Consider the following 25,245-nt stretch of genomic DNA (forward strand, 5'->3'; position numbering starts at 1 on the left):
TTGAAATGAACTATACATATTGTTTTATAATTATATACTTGGAAATATTTTTCCAGATTGTACAGATGAATAATCTTCCATTCATAGTGAGTTTTGTAGCAAGCACAAAGTGTAATACTGGTCACATCCTTGCATTAGATCAACCACTCCAAGAATTATTACAGGATTTAAAGAGAACTGTTGTTGAACCGTAATTCCTTAATTATGTTAAAAAAGTTTTATATGTTATTTTTCTGTATAATTTTGTAATAAATATTTTTTATGTAGAATTTATATTTTGAGTAAGTGTGTATGTATATATTGTTTCATGAATTAAAAAATATATTTGTATATAATGTATTATCTTGAATAAACCAATATTTGAAATTTTATAATAGTTTTACCTTTATAATTTGTTATATTTAATTCTGTTCCTTTAAAACTTAACTTCCTGCACATCTTTAAGTATAGATATTTATCAGTTTTCTTAAGTGTAATTACTGCACTTCAGGATGCTGGTTTTTCATTACCTTTTTATTTTTTTCTGAAGTACATGATTCATCCACTTCTATACGCTGGATATTATAACTTGTTAAATCACTAGCATTAATATTTTATCTAAGAGGATATAAATGGAAATAAAATGAAGTGTGATTTATTTTGTTTGTAGTCTTCTCTCATGGGTAGATTTAAAAAGGCTACTCTTTGATTTATAAAGCAATCTATGATATTATACTACTTTGATATTCTATTTAAATTTTTAAGTCAAAATATACATAAAAAGAACGTGTTGAGTGATTCATAAGCAATGCTCAGCAAAGATTACTGGAGATAAATTGAAACTTTTTTACATATTCTTCATACAGTGTAAGTGCACACTAAGAAAGGATTTTTTGAAATTCTAAGTTTAGAGGGTTAAAATGGAGTAACAATGAAACTTACTGTTTTTTTTTCTGTAACAAATAAAAATATCAACTTAATTTTTGGTTCTGTAATCTTTATGTGAATACCTAAAAACCAATTTACAGATTTTTTTAAATTCTGAGTTTAAAGGTAAAAAGGGGTAACATTAAATTTCACTATTTTTTGAATTATATTTCAAATTTCTCTGTAACAAATGAAGTTAGTTACCCGTACCTACTTAAAGACAGGTAAAAAGATGTTGAACAGTGATTGCAAATTTTCCCCATTTCCAACCTTACTAAACAAATATTTACTCAATTAGGACTTGGAAATGGTTTTTTGATAAATCTAAATCATTTTCTGGTTTTTTTAATTTTAAGGGGTAAAAAATAAATTTTTTTACAGTTTTATGCTATCACTATTAAAGCAATTTAAGAGATTTGGTAACATAGTTATAGTAATTTTAGTTTGTATTTCTGATTATGTATTTTGAGACTGAAGACATTACAGGAAATCTAAAATCAGTTAGCGAGTCCTGTATTGACCAAACTATTGCTTTGAAGAAATTACAATACACTGATATTTTTTATAGATTGAACAGATTTTAATTTTTATTTTTCATTAATATTATTCTCACAAGCATGAGTTTAATGAACACACAGGGCAGACTCCAGCTAAATGAGAAGGGCTTGGCCCTGACCACAATGGAAAATCAAGTGCAAGTAATCATATAGCATGGGTAAACCTTTCAGGGATGCTAGTATATATATATATATATATGTAACTTCTACTACAGGGTGTTCCATATAAAACGCAACCCAACCTTATATTGGTAGGTATTGAAATAGTAAAAAGGCATGTGTAATCTTCTTGAATACAAGCTTCAATTCTTTTTACAGAGTTTCTTGCAACTTCTTTCAAAGTTTGTGGATGGATATTTAATACAGCTTGTTCAATATTGACTTTCAAGTGTTCATGGTTTGTTGCTGTAGGCTTTTTCTTTGAGGTAACCCCGTAGAAAAAAATCCACCGCAGTCAAATCTGGAAATCTTGGTGGCCACAAACCTCGAACGATAACACAATTACCAAAGAATTCCTCGACGAAATCAGAAGTTGAACCTGCGTAGTGCGATGTCGCACCGTCATGTTGTAGCCAGCAGTGTCTGTCTTCCTCTTCCAAGACAGCGATGAACTGAAATAAAATATCCTGATATCGTTCTGCATTAATGGTGTACTCGAAATAAATAGGACCGATTATTTTCTTCTGTGATATCACGCACCACACGCCCGACTTCTGTGGGTGTAAATGTTTTTTGTGATAAGCGTGGGGATTTTCAGCGCTCCAAATTCTACTGTTTTGGCTGTTTACGTAGCCGTCCAAATGAAACCGTGCTTCATCTGTGAAAAATAATGAATCCATAACGTTAATTCCCTCGTGCAGAAATCGACGGAACCGTTGACAATATTGTAGCCGTTTTTGTTTGTCGGGCTCAAGAAGTCGATGAACCGTTTGAATGCGATAAGGTCGTAATTGTAATCGTTTGGTCGCCCGATGAACGGTTGATATAGACAAATTAATTTCAGCAGACAAACGTCTGATTGATTTATTTGGCGAGGCGAGTAATCGGTATTTGATTTCAGCGACTGTATCTGTATTCAACACCGACGCAGATCTTTTGTGTTCCTTGTTATTAACAGAACCGGTCTCTCTAAATTTTGCAACTAACTTTAATACTGATGTTTTGTTAGGAGCTGGTTTATCTGGGTACTTATGGCGAAACAAATCTTGTACTGCAACCACTGATTTCGTACTGAAGTACGACTCGACAATGAAAACACATTCGTCTAGCGAAAACACAATCTTGTCTCTAGCAATACACTGAACGTTATTGCATTGTTGTTACTATCGGTAGTGTTCTACTGCTTCGCCGCGATGTTGGACAAGTCCATTTCAGTAATGAGTAAGGGAGTAAGCTTGACTTTTGAAATTTCATGGATGAGTGATTGATGGGTAGCGTTTTATATGGGACACCCTGTATATAGGTACATAACTTATATACTTTATACCATGTCATCACTTTATTGGCCACATCCCAATTATCACGCATTTAAAATAAAAACAGAAGTGCAAATAAAGACATCAGATGATATGTTGATTTAAATGCAGTACCTGTTTACAGTAGATGTTAAAAATGTTGATTCTGTGCATCAAGGCAGGTGTGAGGTCTCTTGACATGTTGGATGCCGCCTTAACTAGACTATATAGACCTATAGATACCTTGTGTACAGTTCTGCTTTGGGTGTTCTGTAATTTATGCTTAGATATTATTTGACATTGAATGCTGATTTGGACTTAACAAATAGAATAGTAGTATTTCTGTACTGAAAAAAAAACTGTTTACCGATAATCGGTTTTAATTAACTAATTAAAAACATTAACCACCACTGTGAAACATTAGTGTCTGAATACTGGTCAGCCTTGACATTTTTCTTACTCTAAAAAATTTCCATTTCATATTCCCAATCGCAACTATCCACCTGAAGTAGTGAAAATTAATCGTCAACCAAAAAAAAATTCAGAATTAAAAATTAAACGTATGTTTCACCCAATATTACTTTTCATAGTGGGTAATGGTAAATAAATATGTGCAGGGTGAAAAAGAAGTAACAAGAATCTTTTAACTCTGCACACTGTCTCTTTTTGGTTGAGTTAATTTTTTGTCACATATGGCAGCACAGTCAGTAATGTGTATCAATATTTTCAGCCATAACACATATACTTCAAATTTTGTCAGCTGAGTCATTGGATGTATTTTATTACTTGTGGGAATTTATTTTGTTTGAAAAAACAAAAGATTTAGATTAAATTTTGTGTTAAAACTAATAAGGTGCAGTATAGTATGAAGAAGACAGAAGAAAGCTTTTGGTGAGGATGTTATTTCACACCAAGGGTTTATGAATGGTTCAAATGGCTTCAAGAAGGCAACAAAATGGTTGGACGCCCTAATACATCAACAACCATTCTTTATTTTGTTGTTAATACAGCAACAAAATAAATAATGTTACAATCAATAATTGTTGAATTCGCTACTTGAGAAGTTGCTGAAGAAATGGAGATCTCTTATGAAACAATTTTAACTGCATACAAAACAAGAGCAACAAAATTTTTTTGAAAAAATTTGCTGAATTTTCAACAAAGCAACATTGAAAAATGATTACAATATAGAAATGATGGTCTAATCATCCCAACTGAAGCTTCCTGAAGAACAAAGACCAAAATAAGCACGCCAAGTTTGATTGAAAGTTAAGGTTCTACTTATTATTTTTTTGATTACAAAGGCATCTCCATTATCAATTCTTATCACGTGTTTGTAAGGTCAAAAAAACAGTATTACTTAGCAGTTTTAAGCCATTTACACGAGACAGTCTGAAGAAAATGAACACAAATGTGGGCAAGCTAATCTTGGAATTTTCACCATTATAATTACTCCAGCTCACACTTCATTATTCACTTGTAATTATTTAGCCAAAAACAGCCTCTGGATATGTTGTAAAATACTTGCGAGAAATACACTTATTATGAAGATCAGTAAATAATTTGAGTTATTTTAAGGTTCAAACTTTTTAAAACCAGATTTTATTTCAAATTAATAAATAGAATAGGAATTGCATTCAGATAGTTTTAAGTTTTTTATTTCTTTTCTTTTTTTTTTAAATATGCAGTTACATGATCATTGATCCTGCAAAAGATGGAAAACTGCCCCCAGTCAGAAAGAGCCCCATTGTAGATTAATCATTACTTTTCTCTTTCCTTATTTAATCCTGCATGTTTAGACAAGTGCCATGGGAACTGATCAAACCTTCCTACTATCAAACAGACATATTCAGCTAGCCAGTATGTAGTATGTAAGTGGTTCTTTATTGAAGTTTAGCAAGATGGTGATTCTTGTGTGTCTATGCAAATGCCTGAGGACTTAACTTCACTTCTAGAGAGGGAGAGATTGCACAAAAAGTCAAACTAATGCCTGATCAACCTATCAGCAAAGTCAAGCCTTATTCTAATCTGTCTCATCTACTTACATCATTATTGTCCATTCTAAAATAGTAGATAAAATAAATGCAACAATTTAAAATCTACTGCATTTGATAATTTAATTCAATGAGTTCAATTTACCCAGTAAAGAAACATTGGCTATTTAGATTACCAATGGAGCAGTAATCAAACCACAGAAAATAAGCTTGTTATTTGAAGTTATTAGTCAATACAAAGAAGGAAGGCAATGAATGGCTTTTAACCTAATGTCTTATTAAGTATGAGAACTTGAACTGAACAGGGCAACTAATTCTTAATTCAAGATTCTTGGATTCTAAATTTAGCTCTAATTTTAAATTTATCCCGCATAATTAAACCCTACAATTTCACCTACATTAAAACAATTTTGCAATTTTGATTTAGAATATTCGGGTAATAATTGTTTTACCTTCTCACTACTGTCACACAAAATACTTTCAAGTATTGATTTGTTTGAAGATTTTTGTAAAATATTATACAAATAATAATATAATTAATTAAAAAGTAAAAAGAAGCTGCAGAAAATACAATTACATAGTGTTAGTCATTTATTTGTATTCTCTATTAACTAATAATATCCTAATTTACATTAATTAAGAAATATCTATTACTGAACTACATCAAATTATTACACAAAATTTGGCATTGTGTATGCTCACACACACAACTTATGATAGAGTTGCTGCCCCAAATATCCTGAAAGTCTAATAATCCAGTTCCATATATGTGACATTTATGCTTCTGATGTAAGGTATCTTGAAAAAGTTTCTGTTTTAACTATATATAAAAAAGTTTTTCCATTATTTACGATCAGGATAAAATAAATTCTGATATATCTTCTACTTTCATCCTTTTAGATACTTTTAGACAACAAATCAGTTATCACATAACTAATGTTACTAAATAATAAAGGTTGACAAATTATTTGCTCAATATTTTTTTTCTGTTCATTTATTTACATCATTCACATTTTATTTACATCATATTCATATAAAACATAAATAAATGTCATTACAAAAAGAAATAATTTTAAGAAAATCAATGACTATCCATAAATTGTATATCAGAAAGAATTAATAATGTATCTGGTAATGGACGAGGCTGAGGGGATAACACTGTGAGCATCTGTCTTTCCACATCAACATTTGTGCTAGAACATAAACCAACAAAGGACTATAAATTCAGTAAAAACAACGTAACAAAATAATATTAATTTACATTAGCATTGCTGCAGCTTGAATGTGATTTTTATAACACTAAAAAATTTGCAACTTGAATATACAGTACTATATTATCTTTTTTAAAGATAAAGGAGTATACCCCAGCTGTTTTTCTAATGAGAGTGTCACTGTGTTACTGTTAGCAATGTAAGTTGATAAAAACAAAGATAAAAGAAACACATAATATAAAAATTATCATATCAACTAAATGTAGTTGTGAAGTAACTACAACTAACCATAACACAATCATAACAAATTATTGATTAATTAATTCATTCACAGAAATTCTGTTAGTAAATGATTCTTTTTTAACATCTTTATAGGTGAACTAGCAACTCAATTGAAAGTACATTAAAATTCAGAAATTCTAACACAATTAAGAAGTTTTAAAAGTTTGTTAATTTACTTCATCATTCAGAACAACCAAACCAATTAACCAATATTGGCTAATCTGAATTTCTGCTGCAACACCACATTGTATACACAATCATGGAGAATATGACTCTTACATGGCAGTTACCTCAGAAGTAATGCAGCATCTTCAGATGACTTCACATCTCTCTCACACAAATAATTTCCATGACAGTATAACATTTTTAATGTGACAACGTTTATTCTACAGTAACCAACCATTGATTCTGTCACACAGCCCATAATAGATGTTTTACAAAGCATAACATGGATAAGATACTATGTGGAAGTTGACAGAGTCACTTCCTTGGTAGTTGCAGTGACTTACTGACTGATATTGCTATGTGGATAAAAATATATTGGATCTGTCAAGTACACAGACAGTTGTGTGTCTAAAAGGATGAGTAAATGTATGTGTACTAATGCTGGGAATGCACTTACAGAATCACATCACTCAAAGAATATGGCAAAAATTCAGGTTTGATTACATAAGCTTGGGGCAGATTGAATATATAAACTTGACAAATCATTAATGTATACCTAAATTGTCATAAATGTTGAACACATTCACCTGGATAAGAAGAGTTGAAAACTGTAATTGGGTACCAAATGATTAGGATTTACTATATTTAATCCTATAATTTTAGATGAATATATTTGCAGAAGCTGCCATTAGAAGGAAGTAGAACATTGATGGACAGCATTTACAATGATTATTCAAGCTTATATGTAGAGATAGCATATACTGAGCTCAAATAACAACAGGAGATAAGTAATTGGGATACTCATTAAAAAGTTTGAGAAGTCTATTTCTATTCTCATTAAGAAAATCATATGCAGGAGGTTAGTGTAGCTGTATCTTGATGTAACCTGTAAGAGTCATTAACCAGTCCCATTGTTACCAAAAAAAAAAAGGCTGTCAACTCTCTGCTAAAACTTCTTACCACAAGTAAATCACAAATGTTATAGAAACATCAAATACCCTACGATTTGTTTGAAAGAAGAATTTGCTATGAGTGTATGACTTGGTAACGTAAAAATTTGTTAATCCAAATTTTTTGGATATGTATAACCTCTACCAACCTTGTGGAATCTCAGCTACGTTACACATGTTGTTTATTCTAAGGTTGCTGAAGTTACATAAATATACAAAAAAATTTGAAAATAACAAATTTTTACATTACCATGTCCACTCATAGCAATAAAGATCAAATAATTTTATTAGGTGCAGTACTGAGATTTCTTGTTGAATCAAATACTAGGTGTATTATTTGCTCAGCTTCTGCTGAGCAAATAATACAGGCCAATTTAATCACAGGCCAATAATCACAAGCCCAAATTTAAAACGGCTGCAGATCATGTGTCCCAAAGCATGGTTATCTCTATCAAAATTTCACATTGTGAATGTTTTGATAACATCTAACACAAATAGGGGTAAAAAATAAAAATCACAATGATAAAAATTTATGTAACTTACACACAAATAAATCCGGCAATATTGGTTTGAATTACATCATCTTCCACTGAAGCAGCAAAACTAACAGCCAATAAATGATGTAACAAATTTGGACCTAAAAATAGTAAATAAGTAGCATGATAAAGAAGACACTTTAAAGAAAAATAATATTGCTATAATTTAGAGTTCAGTTTTCACTTTTAGGTATTTTTAGTTCTGTGGGTTTTATGTCATTTTTAATCGATTAGCATTATCAGATGATACCTGCCTCCACCTTTTTTGAGTTCCTGCCTAAAATGTCAACCATTAATTCTACTAATAATATTTACCACTGAGTAAGTGAGTAAGTTGATTTTATCTGAGAAGCACATTTGACTATCTTGATAACAGCATACAATATATTGTATATTGTATAGTGAGTCTAAATTCTTTAAGTTTGACTCTATGGCATATTTACCTTTTTAGGATGTATCTTTATGACTTAATATTAGCACTTTTCTTATTATGTAAATAAAAAATTAAAGTCTGAACAATAACATTCCTGTTTTTAGTCAACCAAGTTGAACTAGCAAGGACAATTTGTTTAAAATATGTAGTTATTCCAACATAACGGTATTCCAACTAAGTATGTGTGATCTAAGATCATCATTTTATTAATTTAGCTGAAATTTTATAATTATGAAAACAACACGCTAAACTGGTTGAAACATATCTTACAGAAGATACCAATAGTCCCTTTTGAATTCCTTATGATCAAAATTATTATAATATTCTAATATATATATGTATATATTAAATTCTACTAACATAAACCACCTAGTATAAACTGAGATAAGACACTTCTTACCTTAATACAACTTAGCTGTACCTCAATAAAAATCATGGTAAAATTAAAGTAAAAAAAGATAGTAGTGTAATGAACATTTCAACATGTGCATGATTTATTTCAACAGCAAATTGTTAATTTTAAATATTCTTAGTATTTGTAATATTTCTGTTTTAATGCACAATGTAATAAAATGAATTGAATCATAACTGAGGATGTGGTATCTGTCAAAGTACTATCATGATAATATAACATGGCATGAATGAAGTCCTACGCAAGAACTACCGCATGAATATAAACAAGAACAAAACGAAAGTAATGAAATGTAGTAGAAATAACGAAGATGAACTACTGAATATAAAAATAGGAAGAGAAAAGATTACGAAGGTAAAAGAATTTTGTTATTTGGGAAGTAGAATTACTAAAGATGGACAAAGTAGGAGCAATGTAAAATGCCAAATAGCACAGGCGAAATGAGCCTTCAGTCAGAAATATAATTTGTTTACATCAAAAATTAATTTAAACGTCAGGAATTGAAAGTATATGTTTGGAGCATAGCTTTTTATGGAAGTGAAACTTGGACACTTGGAGTACCTGAGAAGAAAAGATTAGAAGCTTTTAAAACATGGTGCTATAGGAGAATGCTAAAAATCAGATGGGTGGATAAGTGACAAATGAAGAGGTGTTGCAGCAAACTGATGAAGAAAGAAGCATTTGGAAAAATATAGTTAAAAGAAGAGACAGACTTATAAGGCCATATATTAAGGCATCCTGGAATAGTCGCTTTAATATTGGACTTTAATAAAGCGACTATTCCAGGATGCCTTAATATTGGAGGGACAGGTAGAAGGAAAAAATTGTGCAGGCAGGCAACGTTTGGAATATGTAAAACAAATTGTTGGGCTGTTGGTTGTAGGGGGTATACTGAAATGAAACGACTAGCACTAGACAGACAATCTTGGAGAGTTGCATCAAACCAGTCAAATGACCGAGGATAAAAAGAAAATCATGATAAAATTAAGATAATAAATATCTTATCTCAGTTGTCTGTACTAGGTGGATTATGTTAGTAGAATTTAAAATATATATTATTTAATAGTGCAGAGGAATAATATGAATAATCTTAAAAAGGCTAATTTCCATAAGAAAAAAAAAATATATATATATATCTATCATAAATATTATTATATTATATGTATAATTATATTATAATCTTATTATCTTTTATGAATGCATAGGATCACTTTAGTCAGTCCAATATCAGTCTCTTCAATGGGACTGTTGGGCCTTGCAGTCCTCCCAATACTTTTTCGTACGTTCCGATCTTTGTGCCCTTTCTAGTGTTGAAAATGTTCATATCGTAAGTTTTCTTCTTGTGAGTGTTTTTGTTTTTGATTTTCTTGTTTAATTTTATCTTATCTGTGGTGTCTTCTGGTGTAAGGCCAGTTTCCTTCAGATCCTCTGATCCATCTGCACCCTGTCTTGGTGTTTTTCGAGTTGAGATTGTACTGTACTAGCTGTTTCAGAAGTCTTGAATTTTGCATCCTCATGATAAAAGAATCCATCTCCTCTTATGCATGGTATCAGTGATGGGTTCTAACTCTTTGTACACAACTTTGTTGGGCACAATCCACCACTGCCCATGTTACTGGTACTTTTTATTGATAAAGGTTCTTCCAATTCTTCTTCTGATTTTTTGGAGTATTTGATGGAGTCTTTGATTGTTTGTTCAAAAGTGTTTCTGCTGCATAAGTGACTTCTGGTTTTATAACTGTGTTGTAGTGTCTTATTTTTGCGTTTATTGACAGCAATTTTTAATCGTAAATGTAACAGGTTAATTTCTGAGCTTTAGCTACTTTGTTTCTTCTTATCTGGATCGAGGTATTTAAACTGGGTTACAATTTTGACTTTATTACCGTTTATGTTTACTTCCTTTAATCATGTTGGTTTTTGGGGCATAATTTCTGTATTTTCTAGTAATATTTTGAGGCCAATTTTATTTGCAATATTTTGAAGTTCTAATATCTGTGATTTAGCTTAGTCGATGTCATTTGTTAGCAGTGCCAAGTTGTCGGCAAAACCAAGACAGTTTGTTTTAATTTTTCAGCCTATCTTTACTTTTGGGGGCATTTTTTGAGCCATTTCTTCATTACCATTTCTAGAATGCAGCTGAATAATAGTGATAAGAGCCCATCGTCTTGGCACAGTCCTGATTTGATCTCAAATGGTTCTGAGAGCTCGCCGCTGAATTTTACCTTCAACTTAGTGTTTGTGAGAGGCAGTTTTATTGAATTTATTAATTTGGTATGTAGTCTGAGGTGTCTTAGAATTTTTAGTAGGGATTCCCTGAGAATGCAGACTTAAGCTTTCTTGAAATTTACAAATGTTATCACCATGTCTCTGTTTCTTTTACAGTTGAAATTCATTATTAGCTTGAGACTGGTCTTGACAGCTCCTCCAGGATCTGAAACCTCCCTGGTATTCTCATAGTTCTTTCTCGAGTTGTGAATTGATCCTGTTGAGAATGGTTCTTGAAAGAATTTTGTATGCTGTGTCTAGGAGTGCCCCTGTCAGAGTGCCCCAGTCCCTATCAGGGACTGCTTTGTCCCCTTTTTTGTGTAGTGGATGGATGAGGGCTGTCATCCAGTGTTTTGGTAGTTCTTTGATCCAGATATTAACAAGCTGTTGATGAAGGGCAATAATTGCTGATCTTCCTGCATATTTCCAGATCTCTACAAAAGTCTGACCTTCTCCCACTGCTTTGTAATTCTTCATCTCACCCGGTGCTTAGCAGACTTCTTTTACTGTAGGTGGGTTGATGTTTTCTGGTGGTGTTGGTATTGAAGTTTAGGAGTTCTGTCAGTTCTTTGCAATTTCAGAGTTTGTTGAAATATTTACTTAGGATTTCCGTGTTTCTTTATTATGGGCCAGTTTACTGTTTTTATTCTTTATTAGTAGGGTTGGGGGTTCGTATTTTTGAAGCTGATTTTTGAAGGTTTTGTAGTAGTCCTTCGACTGTGTTTTATTAAATTCTTCTTCTACTGGCTTCAATATGTCTTTATGGTGTTGTCTTTTTGTTCTCCTTAGTATTTAGGTGGTTTCTTTTCTTTGTTTTACTAGATTCTGGAAAGATGTTTCTTTTGGGATTAGTGAAATAGCCATACTTGATGTCTTTTATCCACTGTTTGTTTCATCACATCTGCTGTTCTACCATTGATGTTTTAATGAGATTTTATTTGGGCTAATTCATCTGTGATTTTTTTTAAGGTTGCTGACTAGATCTTCAAGTTTATCCGTGATTGTTATTTTTTCAGTTGCTTATTGAAAATTTTCATTTTTGATTAATTGGATAGCGTCTATTTTTCTTTTAGTTTTAGGGACTTGGTTTTGTTGCTTTCTTTGGGGAGTAAATTTAATTTTTCCAATTTTGACTAGATAGTGATCTGTGCCTGTGTCTACTCCTTGGAGCACTTTTACAATGTAGAATTCCCTGTGATGGTGTTTGTCCAAGAAGGCACGATCTAGTTGCCATTTTCCTTTAGTGTATTCAAGGTGTTTACTGGTTTTGAGTTTTTGAGGTTTCCTCTTGAAATATGTGGATTTCAAGATTAGGTCTGGTTTCTGCACCCATGAGTCTCTGTCCATTTTTATTTATTTTCTTTTGGGTGTTTTTTTCTATTTTCTGATGCTGCAGTTATCTTCTTTCTCTGCCTAGTTGAGCACTGAAGTCTCCAGTTCATTGTTTGACAGGGTATTTGGGATTATTATTTATAGTCAAGTCAAATAAATCCCAAAATTCTTTTGTTTCTTTACGTCTTTTGGAGTTATTTTTATTATTAGCGAGTTCATGGATGTTTATTATAGTGTAAATTTTATTAGATGCTTTTAGAGTGAGTGTTGTAATTCTTGGGATTGTGACTTGAATTCTTGTACACAGTTTATTATTTTGAGGCTTACTAAAAAGCCTGTTCCAAATTGTGGGACATTTTCCATCACTCCCTTTCCAGGTATACCTTTGTAGAGCCTACATCCTAGATTCCATGGTGTCCTGGTCAGTGTTTCTTATTTTCTGATGATGAAAATTTTGTATTGTTCAATTAGATTATTATTATTAAAAATTAGGTAAACATAACTTTTTAATTATTTCCATTAGAATCGTTCAACGAGAATTTAAAAAAATCATGTATAAATTTATTAATAATCTTAGATTATTTATTGTGGTACATCTACATCTGACAACTACTAAGTTGTAGCCTTCTTTTATAACAAACTGGTTTTGTGTTGACCAGACATTGTTTTCTGCTGGATTTATAAGCATACACACATTATCAATATGTGTGCTTATTTAATTTAATAATTATTTGTTTAAACTGTAATTAAAGGCATGCCTTTCTCTACATTTTTTTTTCATACATAGAAACTGTTAAGTACAGTCTTTGTTACTGAGAATATATTTAACATATACATACAGGTTTTTTAATATTTAAAAAAATTTGAAGCTTTAATGTATTTGTAATTTTTAGAAGATTTTTTTTGTCAAGTCTATTGCGAATGTACCATTAAACAAGAGAATGCAATTGATGTTACAGTAAGATGGAGCCACAACACACAACACCGTAGATTTAATAATATTTATGGACCATAAGCTTGCCAGCGAGAACCTCAGATTTGTTACCCTTTGACTATTATCTGTGGGTCTATCAAAAGAGAACTTGTGCAAAACCTGGTACAATTCAATAAAAGAAATAATGGCTGGGGTTATTTGGAATCTTGAACATTCACCATAATATATTATAAAGTTATAAATGATATTTACAGAACAGCACATGAATGTATTTGTAACAGTAGATATTTTAAGAAGTTATTATCCCCCAAAAAAATCAAATGAATTCTATCTTCTATTTTACCTTTTATTATACAATATTTAATTGTTTTTGTTACCAAAACACATCTACGTACTGTAATTAGCTGTTGACAAATGTGGTTTTTATAATAAAATTTTAATAGTCTTTGTCAAATTTAATTCATATGGTCTAGTTATTTTCATTCATTAATTTCATAAATTTTGTTTGACAGTTTATGATAAACAGGTAAGGAAATATATTCCAGGATATTATGATAAATATGATTTAAAGCTGCCAGCAAGATAAAAATTGTTCCCCAAATCTATTAGATAATTATTTTTTCCAGAATTAATCAACTGAAGCATCTACATCATTGGATTTTAGAGAGACAAATAAGGTTTGTCCCAAAAGTAAGTATACTGATTTTTTATTTAATTATCTATTGGATTTACCTGAAATTACAAGTTACCTCCTTTGAAGTATGACCCTTTGGAAGTTACACAGCAGTTCCAACGTTTCTTCCACTGTTTATAACAGTACTGGAAGTCATTTTCTTTAAGTGTGTGTAGCCCATTGGTTACAGTGTTTTTATGTGTTCCATCGTCCCGAAATGATGACCCTTCAACTTCAATTTCAACTTAGGGAAGAGATAGAAATTGCATGGAGTTAGATCTGGGCTGTAGGGAGGCTGTGGAAGTAGGGCAATGTTTTTCTTTGCCAGAACTTCTCGAATTCAAAGCGAAGTGTGAGTTGGGTGCGTTATCATGGTGCAGCACTCAATCATGTGCAATGTCCATTCAGGCTAACTGGACCCGTTTTTGAAGGCTTTCCAAGACATTTTTGTAAAAGGCGCTATTAACTGTCTGCACTATTAACTGTCTGTCCTGGAGGTACAAATTCTTTGTGCACAATGCCACAGTTGTCGAGAAAAACAATAATCATTGTTGGTCTTCCAGAATGAGGGTCGTCTTCAACATTTTCTTGGCCCTCTTTGAAAGCTTTGTGCCACTTAAAAACCATAGTTCTCAATAGAGTGGCATCTCAGCTTTGGTTAAAGAATCAAATGTTTCTGAGGAAGACTTGTTGAGTTTCATACAAAATTTGATAGCATAACGTTGTTCAGTATTTTCCTTCATTGCAAATGTAATGAGGTTATAAAAACATGACCAAACACAAACAGCAGTAGCATGTGACTGACTCAACCGATCAGTTGAACCAAGTATGCATGTATAACCTAGGTCAGTACCTAAACACTGTTATACATCACGGGAATTTTACATTACCTGTTCTTCCATAGGATAATCAGTACACTTACTTTTGGGAAAAAACTTAATACATGATACTAAGGAAGGCCTAAAATGATTATCCTTTTCAAAAATTAGATGAAGCTAGGAATTACATGTTCACAATTGTTTTTTTCAAAAATGGTGAGAAACACTGCTGTTTTGATCGGCTATTTAGGCCAGTCAATAGAGAAAAGAAAAGTTGAATTTGTGATGAATTCCTACCTGAAAATACAATCTGTGCCACAATTTCAAATACGATTAATAATATATATGAAAACATAGATGTATCCAACTCCTAATTTGTTTTTTAAACAATGTTTAAAAGTAGGAAAACCAGTTTTTTTAGTTTTTCACTTCTAGGATGAAAACTTCTAGGAATATATTGAAGAGTTATATGGAGGAAATGAATTAGAAAATGGTGTTATAGAGGAAGAAGAGGAAGTTGAAGAGGATGAAATGGGAGAAACAATACTGAGATCTGAATTTAAGAGAGCATTAAAAGATTTAAATGGCAGAAAGGCTCCTGGAATAGACGGAATACCTGTAGAATTACTGCGCAGTGCAGGTGAGGAAGTGATTGATAGATTATACAAACTGGTGTGTAATATTTATGAAAATGGGGAATTTCCATCAGACTTCAAAAAAAGTGTTATAGTTATGATACCAAAGAAAGCAGGGGCAGATAAATGTGAAGAATACAGAACAATTAGTTTAATTAGTCATGCATCAAAAATCTTAACTAGAATTTTATACAGAAGAATTGAGAGGAGAGTGGAAGAAGTGTTAGGAGAAGACCAATTTGGTTTCAGGAAAAGTATAGGGACAAGGGAAGCAATTTTAGGCCTCAGATTAATAGTAGAAGGAAGATTAAAGAAAAACAAACCGACACACTTGGCGTTTATAGACCTAGAAAAGGCTTTTGATAACGTCGACTGGAATAAAATGTTCAGCATTTTAAAAAAATTAGGGTTCAAATACAGAGATAGAAGAACAATTGCTAACATGTACAGGAACCAAACAGCAACAATAACAATTGAAGAACATAAGAAAGAAGCCCTAATAAGAAAGGGAGTCCGACAAGGATGTTCCCTATCTCCGTTACTTTTTAATCTTTACATGGAACTAGCAGTTAATGATGTTAAAGAACAATTTAGATTCGGAGTAACAGTACAAGGTGAAAAGATAAAGATGCTACGATTTGCTGATGATATAGTAATTCTAGCCGAGAGTAAAAAGGATTTAGAAGAAACAATGAACGGCATAGATGAAGTCCTACGCAAGAACTATCGCATGAAAATAAACAAGAACAAAACAAAAGTAATGAAATGTAGTAGAAATAACAAAGATGGACCGCTGAATGTGAAAATAGGAGGAGAAAAGATTATGGAGGTAGAAGAATTTTGTTATTTGGGAAGTAAAATTACTAAAGATGGATGAAGCAGGAGCGATATAAAATACCGAATAGCACAAGCTAAACGAGCCTTCAGTAAGAAATATAATTTGTTTACATCAAAAATTAATTTAAATGTCAGGAAAAGATTTTTGAAAGTGTATGTTTGGAGTGTCGCTTTATATGGAAGTGAAACTTGGACAATCGGAGTATCTGAGAAGAAAAGATTAGAAGCTTTTGAAATGTGGTGCTATAGGAGAATGTTAAAAATCAGATGGGTGGATAAAGTGACAAATGAAGAGGTATTGCGGCAAATAGATGAAGAAAGAAGCATTTGGAAAAATATTGTTAAAAGAAGAGACAGACTTATAGGCCACAGACTAAGGCATCCTGGAATAGTCACTTTAATATTGGAAGGACAGGTAGAAGGAAAAAATTGTGTAGGCAGGCCACATTTGGAGTATGTAAAACAAATTGTTGGGGATGTAGGATGTAGAGGGTATACTGAAATGAAACGACTAGCACTAGATAGGGAATCTTGGAGAGCTGCATCAAACCAGTCAAATGACTGAAGACAAAAAAAAAAAAAAAAAAAAAAGGATGAAAACTAATGAAGCAATCAATGTACTCCAATGAGAAAAGTTATAAAGAATTGAAAATCGTTTAAAATGAGCTCTTGATCAACTCAATTAGGATACTTGTAACCAAGAAAACAAAAACAAAAAAAATTAAAAAAGGGTTACTTTTCAAAAATTCATAATTCTGCCAATTTAAAAGTTATAGCAAAATTAAGCAGGTGAAAAATAGATGCTGTTCGATAAGTAGTTTTTGAACAATTACATTTTAAATTTTTTTTGTGTATCATTTTGTATAATGCATTCTTGCTTGACAAGTGATCTGATCCAAATCTTTCAAATAGATTTTTCAAGTGAACTACAAGTATTTCAAATTGTCCATTCATTGCAAAGCAATATACTGGATAGAAATAGGTGAAAAATGCATTCAGATATAGTGATAAACATCCAAGACCATGAAAGAAGCTGAATAGAGAGGGTACTACACCAGCAGCAGGAAAGTATATGTATACACATACATATTAGATGTGCATAGTGTATATTATTAATCATTACATTTAATTATCTTGACAACTACTGGAGAATTTTAATTTTTTTTTTTTTTTAATTTTGGGTAGCTCAACATGGTCAAACTGAATATGCCATCAGATTTCATGAAAAATCAATACTAAAGTAGCTATTGGATTTTTTCTTATATTTCCTCTCTGTTAATTTATGATAAATAAATTTTGAAAACTATTTTTCAATATTATCAAATAAAGCATTACTAATGAAATTATAAAAAATCTTCATAACAAGTTGTTAAAATGAAAAACAACATGTACGCATAACGCGCGCGCGCACGCAATGTTTTTTTATCAATTATTATCAAAAATAGTTTAAATATACAACATACAACGTGGATACTCTAAGAAAAAAAAGTTGCAATCGTTACTAAAGTTGCAATTGCGCATGTTGAACTTTCCAAATTGAAAAAATAAAAAACATTAATTGCTCCAGTATTTACCAAAATATTTTGTTTTTATATATTTTTATTTTGAGAAATGGATCCTCTACCCAATAGGTACTTCAAACCTTCTATGATATGAGGTTATGTGAATGAGGTGAGTTTGTACAGCCTCTGGCTTATCATCCTAAGAGTCCCAATAATTAAACTCCAACAACTCTCCAAACAACTTGTCATGCTTACATGCTGTTAAAAGAAATTTTTTGCAGCAGCAGTTTTTTATTTTTATTTACACATTAACATATTAAGACAACTCACTTCTATAAGATTGTGTATAGTTTGTCAAATTCTCTGCCTATGGGAATATTTACTATCCTCAATGCAAAACATTTATCTCGGAAATTGTACGTATTTTGCCATATTGTTGACAGTTCTCTGTCAACAATATGGCAAAGTCATAAACTTCCACTTTAATTATAAATTTTATTTTTGAAAAATCATGCAAAGATCAGTTAATAATTTATAACCGCTGAAACCTAACTTCAATCTTTTTTTAATCTTTCTTATGAATAAATTTCTCTGGACTCATTGTGCACAAACATTTTTTGTGTCACATTTGAGAATAAGGGTTCTACCAAATTGTTGATATATTTCGCTTTGAAATTGTATTATTATTAACGCAATAATAAATGCTTTATTAACACAATTTGTTTCTTTAATGCGCAACACTAGCAATAATACTTTTGCTAATAAAAAGGTATTGTTTTAAATTGCTTTAATTTATTTATTACTGAATTGTATTATACATTTTGTCTTAGATGACATAATACAAGATTAACTTTTTTATTATTAATTCTTAAAAAAATGTCTATTGTAAAAATTCTACCACTCGCGCCGGCCTCCGTGGCGCAAGTGGTAGCGTCTCAGCCTTTTACCTGGAGATCCTGGGTTTGAATCCCGGTCAGGCATGGCATTTTTTCATACGCTACATTTTCCATATCCCACGCACAGGCTTCAAGCTTATTGTGGTGATGTCATCAAAAACAAGAAAAAAAATATGTTTGAGTTGTTGTTTACTGTGTTTATACATTAAAATAATTTATATTCATTATAAAATGAGAAAAAACAATTTATATAGCAAACAAGATGTTATTTATCTTTAATCACAATGATAGTAATGGTAATAACCCAGGAGCATTGTATTCAAATGAATTTTTTAACTATTATTCTTGGAATATATAATTTCCCCCCTCTTCCTTTTCTCTTTCTTATCCTTGGTATCTTTTCCCGGCATAAGTACCATTCAAGAGCTGTTATCTCTATCATTCATTACTGAAACATAAAAAAAAAAAAATACCTGGGGTAACAGCAACCAGCTTGGTCATATTGTCTTCTGCTTTCATACCCAATGGCATACAAGAGTCTGGAAGAGCAGGAGCACCAATTTTATATATCCGCACATCACTCCATTTTACATCAAATGAATGAGGATGTAATGGAGTACGTAGTCCATAAAAATATTCTCGTACACGTTTGTCCCTAACTTCATGCCTATATTGTGCACTTCTTTCCACTACCTAAAAGCATGAGAAACAGTGATTACTTATATACATTTATCCAGAAGTTAACTGCAATATTAAGTGCACTATTATTAAGCAAAGGTAGTCAGTCAATAACAATATACATTTTTTTTAAGAAAATAATTTTATAAAAGAGTAATAAATTAATTATAAATAGAATAATTCAGGATTTATATACATTGAAATTCTTATAAATTCATATGACGTTAAAGCAGCCATCTTATATGTATACTTCAAATTGAAAAAGAAAAAAAATCAGCTGATTTCGAAGTTGAGAGTTCTAAGGTTCAAATCCTAGTAAAGGCAGTTACTTTTATAGGAATATTTGAATACCAGACAGTGGATACCAGTGTTCTTTGGTGGTTGGGTTTCAATTAACCACATATCTCAGGAATGGTTGACCTGAGACTGAACAAAACTACACTTCATTTACATTCATACGTATCATCCTCTGAAGTAATACCTTACAGTGGTTCCAGAGGCTAACAGAAAAAAGAAAAATCCAAATATTATAATCTTTTATTTTCCTCTTCATTTCAAATTTTAACATGCCACCTAGTTTTCAATATCCTCTTGTAAAAAACACAATTCAACTTATTCCAATTTTTTCTTTTTTCATTCTCCTATTTTTCATTTTAATATCATAAAATGCTTCATTCCACACAGATATTTTTAAGGATCAGATATTTTTGACAGATATCAGATATTAGTAACCTCTTTTCTTCGGGTAAGCTTTCCTTGCTTTGTACCAGTCTGTTTTGGATGTTGACCTTATTTTCTTCATCCTTTGAAATCTGACTGTCTAAGTAAAAAATAACTCTACAATAATATTTTGGTAAATAGTTCCCATATCTTAATATTTTATCTCTCATTATCCTCCATATTACATCACATTTTATTAGCTGTTTTACTCTTATTTATTTTCAATCTGAGTTTCTTATATGCTAGCAATAAATAAATTGGATATTATCACTGCATTAACAATTTAAGTTTTTTTTTTACTTATATGTGTGAATCAAGGCGAAAAATCATCTAAGGAGTGAAAACACCTCTTAATTACATTAGGTGGTTCATGAATACTAATATGATATCACAGAATGTAGAAATAAAAGAAAACTTCAAAGTTTTTTCCAATTGAATAAAATTAAAAGCCATACAATCAAAAGCTGGGGGTTCTCCTTTTTAAAATGAAAAAAGTTATGAAAGTTTCTTTAGTAATACTGTATAAATTTTTAACATGCCTTCTGGGAATGGTACAGTATTGTTAAGACTGTTGCACAGTAACTACTGAACTTCACACAAAAACTGAATTTTACAGAATATCTGTAACATTTCTAAACATATTCATTAAACTTAAGTTTAAGCTATTACCCACATTTGCCTCCAAAAAATAAATGCCCTAATCATGGGAATTATTTTTAAACTTCTTTTGTAACCCAATCATAAATTTTAAGTAGTAAGAGAAGACGATCTATCTGATTCCTATAACGAACGCTGTTCATTACTTCCTATAATGCTGTTCGTTATAGGAATCAGTCAAAGAACAATTGCAAAAAAAAGATGAACTGATCAACAAACAAATCAAAAGAAATGTAATAAAAGGCATCAAATAAAAATGAAGGATGAAAAATTTATAGATTTTACGGCAACCACTGTGAACATGTTAAAAAAAGTGGTTGAAAAAAGGAACAAAGAAGCTGTCATGACAGAAGACAAATCTAAATTCAATGTTTGCAAAGTGTTGAACAAAAAAAAGGTCCCAGTTAAACAAACATGAAATCACCAAATAGAAAAATTTATGTGTGTAGGAAATAAACACTGAAATAAACGGAAATGGAAAATTATCACAACGTGAAGACAAAATATGATGTGCCAAACACAATCTGTACACATTACTTAAATCTAAACAGTTATATTGGAAGAAATAAAATTTCATATCAAATAAATACAATAAAATTTATCTATTTTTCAAGTTCAATTTTGAAAATATTGTTATTTTAAATAAAACTAAAACCTTTTTCAAGAGGCTATGTTATGTTATGACTAGTAAGTAAAACAAAAAAATTGTCATAAATTAACAAAATGTATGTACTTTAAGAAATAACTTATTTAACTATTAAAACAAATAACGGACAGTAAAAAGAAAATTTTTTTGTTCAATTGTACAGAATCATCAATTATCCATAGCTTTTTCTGTAACAAGTTAAATCACTTCATTTTGTCAGCTCCAGCTCGAGATGTTTGATAATTTTATCTTTTACAATTCCTAACTGTATACTGAACCAAGATTATTTACTTTTTGTACGATTTCTTTACCAAACACTTGTAGTCTCATGACTTTTTCAATGATGGTTATAAGCTGCATTACATTTTTGTTTATTTTAATATGCATAATGTAGACATCCCTGAGGCAATTGTGTACTTTTGCACAAATTAATAGTTAAGTCTTCCGACCAGAATACCATTTTTGCAGGATCAACAACTCAAAAAATGAAACAAAGAATGACCACCCAAGAATAAAAATGAGATGAAATTAATGATTGGTATCAACCATACATTGAGTACTAAATAACTCTACTATTACTTGACATGTAGAACAAGCATTTACATCTAATGTGCACATATACTTTAATGATCCTGAAAATAAAACATCAGCTGAAAAGCAAAATACTATGATCAATAATCAAGCAACAACTTTTCTAAAATATACATTCACTCAGAGAACGTTAACAACTTCTCAAGTAAGTCCTATGAAAAAAACATTAACATCCATTTGAAGTGAAAACTTATAATTCAAGTCCAATTATTATGTTTTTTGTAAAAACATGTAACATCTTCAATGTAAATCAAATTCTTTCAGTAATTTAATTATGCTAACAGAATTTAATTAGAATATTATCTAAAAACAATATCCCACTCACTGGAAAAAAGAAAAATTGATAAAGATAAATAATAATCACAAAACTTAACGATTTTTAGCATATTTATTTTTTCTTTTACACAGAATAATTAATGTGAAAAACAAAGCAGTATTATTATTTCTTAAGATATTTCTCTCCACTGCCATAAAATTTAACAGTAGTAAATATATAACAGAAAATTTGTCTAAATAAATAAGTATGAGTATCGATATTCTGTTGATCTACATGTCATAGTAATAGCACATTTACCTTTCATACAGAAGGTCCTGGGTTCAAATCCATGCCAAATTTGGCATTTTTTGGATGCTATAAAATGAACATCTTGTCATAAAAAAGAACATAAAGGATGGTCTAATTCAGTATAAGACTTTCGGTGCCAGATGAAATAGTATTATTTTCATTTAAAGACACAAATACTTAAAAATAAGATTGTAAAACAATTTAAATAAAGTCAAAACTTACTCCTCCACTTTTAGGTAATAGAACAACTTTAACAAACTGTGGCATATCTCGTACTAGTTCATTATATAAACGTTCCTGATCAAGTACAAGAATTACATCCACTTCAAAGGCTTGGGCAGCATGAGTTAGTAACTTATAGCCATCACCTTTGATCCAACCACTAGTGTTGACAATCATACCAGATACATTAGCTGGAACATAATAAAACCAGGCTAGATAAAAACTTTTATCACGACTGTATTTTGAATCAATGAAATTTTCAAAAAGTCATGCAATGCTTGCATTTTTCATTTCTGCATGAAAAATCCAAAACAGATGGGTAGTAAGCAAAGTTGAACTGACAAATGATAAAGCTTGGTTACCTTTAAAAGTCACTAATGATCTTTTATTTACATTAAAAATGATTAATAAGAAATTTAAATGGCTGTATTTATTAGAGAAAAAAAGAATTTACATCTTAAAAATAAAGAAATAACTTAAAAACAGTTGTAAGACATCAGCATTAAGCTAAGTGACTCAATTAGGTAGAACTTCAATTTGTAAAAAAAAAATCTGATGTAGACACATGACTTCCTTTATGCCCATTAAATTACATATACACATTTTTTGCTGCACTTCAGTTAAACTTTTTACATTTGAAAGTGAGATAGATCCTCCAATTCTTTAATAAAGTGGACAGTTACACAACTGCATTGTGACATAACTGTGACATAACTGCATTCTGACACAACTGGATTGTGGTGGACACCACATTACATCACACATTTTTTGTGGTGTCTGTATCTCCATTTTATATTCGTTTACATATTAATTTTGTTTAATGTTGCTCAAGTAGTTATGTGGTGTAAGTAAGAACATGTTAGACCTGTAACCATGCAGACATTGCTTCGAAACTGACTTAGTATACATATATTTTTTTAAACTATTTTATTTTTAAATTTAAATTTATTGATTTATTAATAATTATTATTAACCCCCTTTAAAAATGTTTGAATTAAAATGAAAAGTACATAAAATTTTATTTCACTAATAACTTCTGATTTTTGCATATATTTTTTTTTATTGTTACTGAATTATTATTTATCGTAAAAGTTTTTTTTAAATCATAAGGCAATAATTATTAATAAATCAATATAATTAAATTACAAAAAAAGTTAAAAAAAAGAATTGAACTGATGTGCATTCCCCTTGTAAGATCCAAATATGTCATTAATTAAATTTTATTTGGCTATAACTGTGGAATCAATGAAAATAAGCACCACTTATCATATATCATTGAAAAGCTCTCGATGAGGACTTACTACTGTAGTTAAGAAAAAATTTGAAATACAAATTTTTTGGATTTTGGACACTTTTGGTCCAGTCGATTGCATGCAATCAAAAGGGGAGGTGCACAACTAGTTGTTACAACAGTTGTAAACACAAAATTTCAACATCCTACAGCGAATCGTTTTTGAGTTATGCAAGATATATACGTACATCATGCTGGAACTAGTCAAAATGGATTCAGGAATGGTCAAAATGGACATTTCTGTTAAAATCTGAAAACCGAAATTTTTTGCGATCACAATACTTCCTTTACTTCGTACACGGAAATAAAAAGGAGAAAAAACAAAAGTTAATAAATTAATTAGTTGAAAAATAATATATGATAAATAAAAATAATAATAAAAATTATTAATATATCATTAAAAAAAAATTTGATTTTTTTAAAAACTGATGTAATATAGTTAGCGATCATATCTTGTTGGTGTTTAACTGTGCAGCAGGCAAGAGTAAAAATAAGCATACAGTTGAAATTTCAACTGATGGTGTGCAAAATCGCACTAATGATTTTATTTGCAAGGACAGACACAAAAAATTTTTTAATTTTTAGAAATTGTTGAAATTCAATGTAAGAGTTGACAATGGCCATTCCATTATCCATGGTAAGCTGAATTATTGCAAAATGTGTTTAAGGTGTTGATAACTCAAATCACAAAGACACATACCTACAGGACTTAACTAATAGTTTTTAGCAGAAAGTAATAATGTTTTAGATTACATAATAACTTGTGATGGAACTTTGATTCATTATTTAGAGCTAGAATCCAAACATCAGAAAATGGAAAGGAGACATCTGAATTCGCCTGCAACAAAAAAATTCACACCTATCAATCAGCCAGTAAAGTGACGCTAATGGTGTTTTGACACTATAAAGGCCCAGTTAATTGTGAATATTTGGAGGATCAGTGTACTACCAACAGTATTATTGTGACTTACTAGAAAATAAAGTTAAACCCTCAGTAAGGAGGAAACAACATCACTCTCAAAAGGTTTAATTCTTCCAAGTGACAATGCATGCCCTGATACTGCTCAAAAGATAAGCAAAGCT

The 25,245-nt window shown here is 30.8% G+C and overlaps 2 protein-coding genes across 3 annotated transcripts in view; one reads left to right on the forward strand and one right to left on the reverse strand.

The window, feature by feature from the left end:
* Positions 1-374, forward strand: part of Lamtor3 (Late endosomal/lysosomal adaptor, MAPK and MTOR activator 3) — a 44,618-nt gene extending 44,244 nt beyond the window's left edge. The window contains exon 5 of the mRNA XM_075355764.1: positions 57-374. Coding sequence (XP_075211879.1) covers positions 57-194 — 138 coding nt within the window. The 3' untranslated portion in view covers positions 195-374. The remainder of the gene's footprint in view (positions 1-56) is intronic.
* Positions 375-5,876: 5,502 nt separating this feature from the next.
* The window catches only part of cbc (protein CLP1 homolog), a 45,672-nt gene continuing 26,303 nt past the window's right edge, over positions 5,877-25,245 (reverse strand). The window contains exons 5-8 of one of the 2 annotated variants that reach the window (XM_075355976.1): positions 22,872-23,062; positions 19,266-19,485; positions 8,063-8,156; positions 5,877-6,104 (exon numbers count right to left, since the gene is read on the reverse strand). In XM_075355976.1, the coding sequence (XP_075212091.1) occupies positions 5,993-6,104; positions 8,063-8,156; positions 19,266-19,485; positions 22,872-23,062 (617 nt within the window). In that variant the 3' untranslated portion in view covers positions 5,877-5,992. The remainder of the gene's footprint in view (positions 6,105-8,062; positions 8,157-19,265; positions 19,486-22,871; positions 23,063-25,245) is intronic. The other variant, XM_075355899.1, reaches the window with a different exon arrangement.

This window comes from Lycorma delicatula, chromosome 1 (genome assembly GCF_047948215.1).
Source record: "Lycorma delicatula isolate Av1 chromosome 1, ASM4794821v1, whole genome shotgun sequence".
In the NCBI taxonomy this organism is placed as follows: Eukaryota; Metazoa; Arthropoda; class Insecta; order Hemiptera; family Fulgoridae; genus Lycorma; species Lycorma delicatula.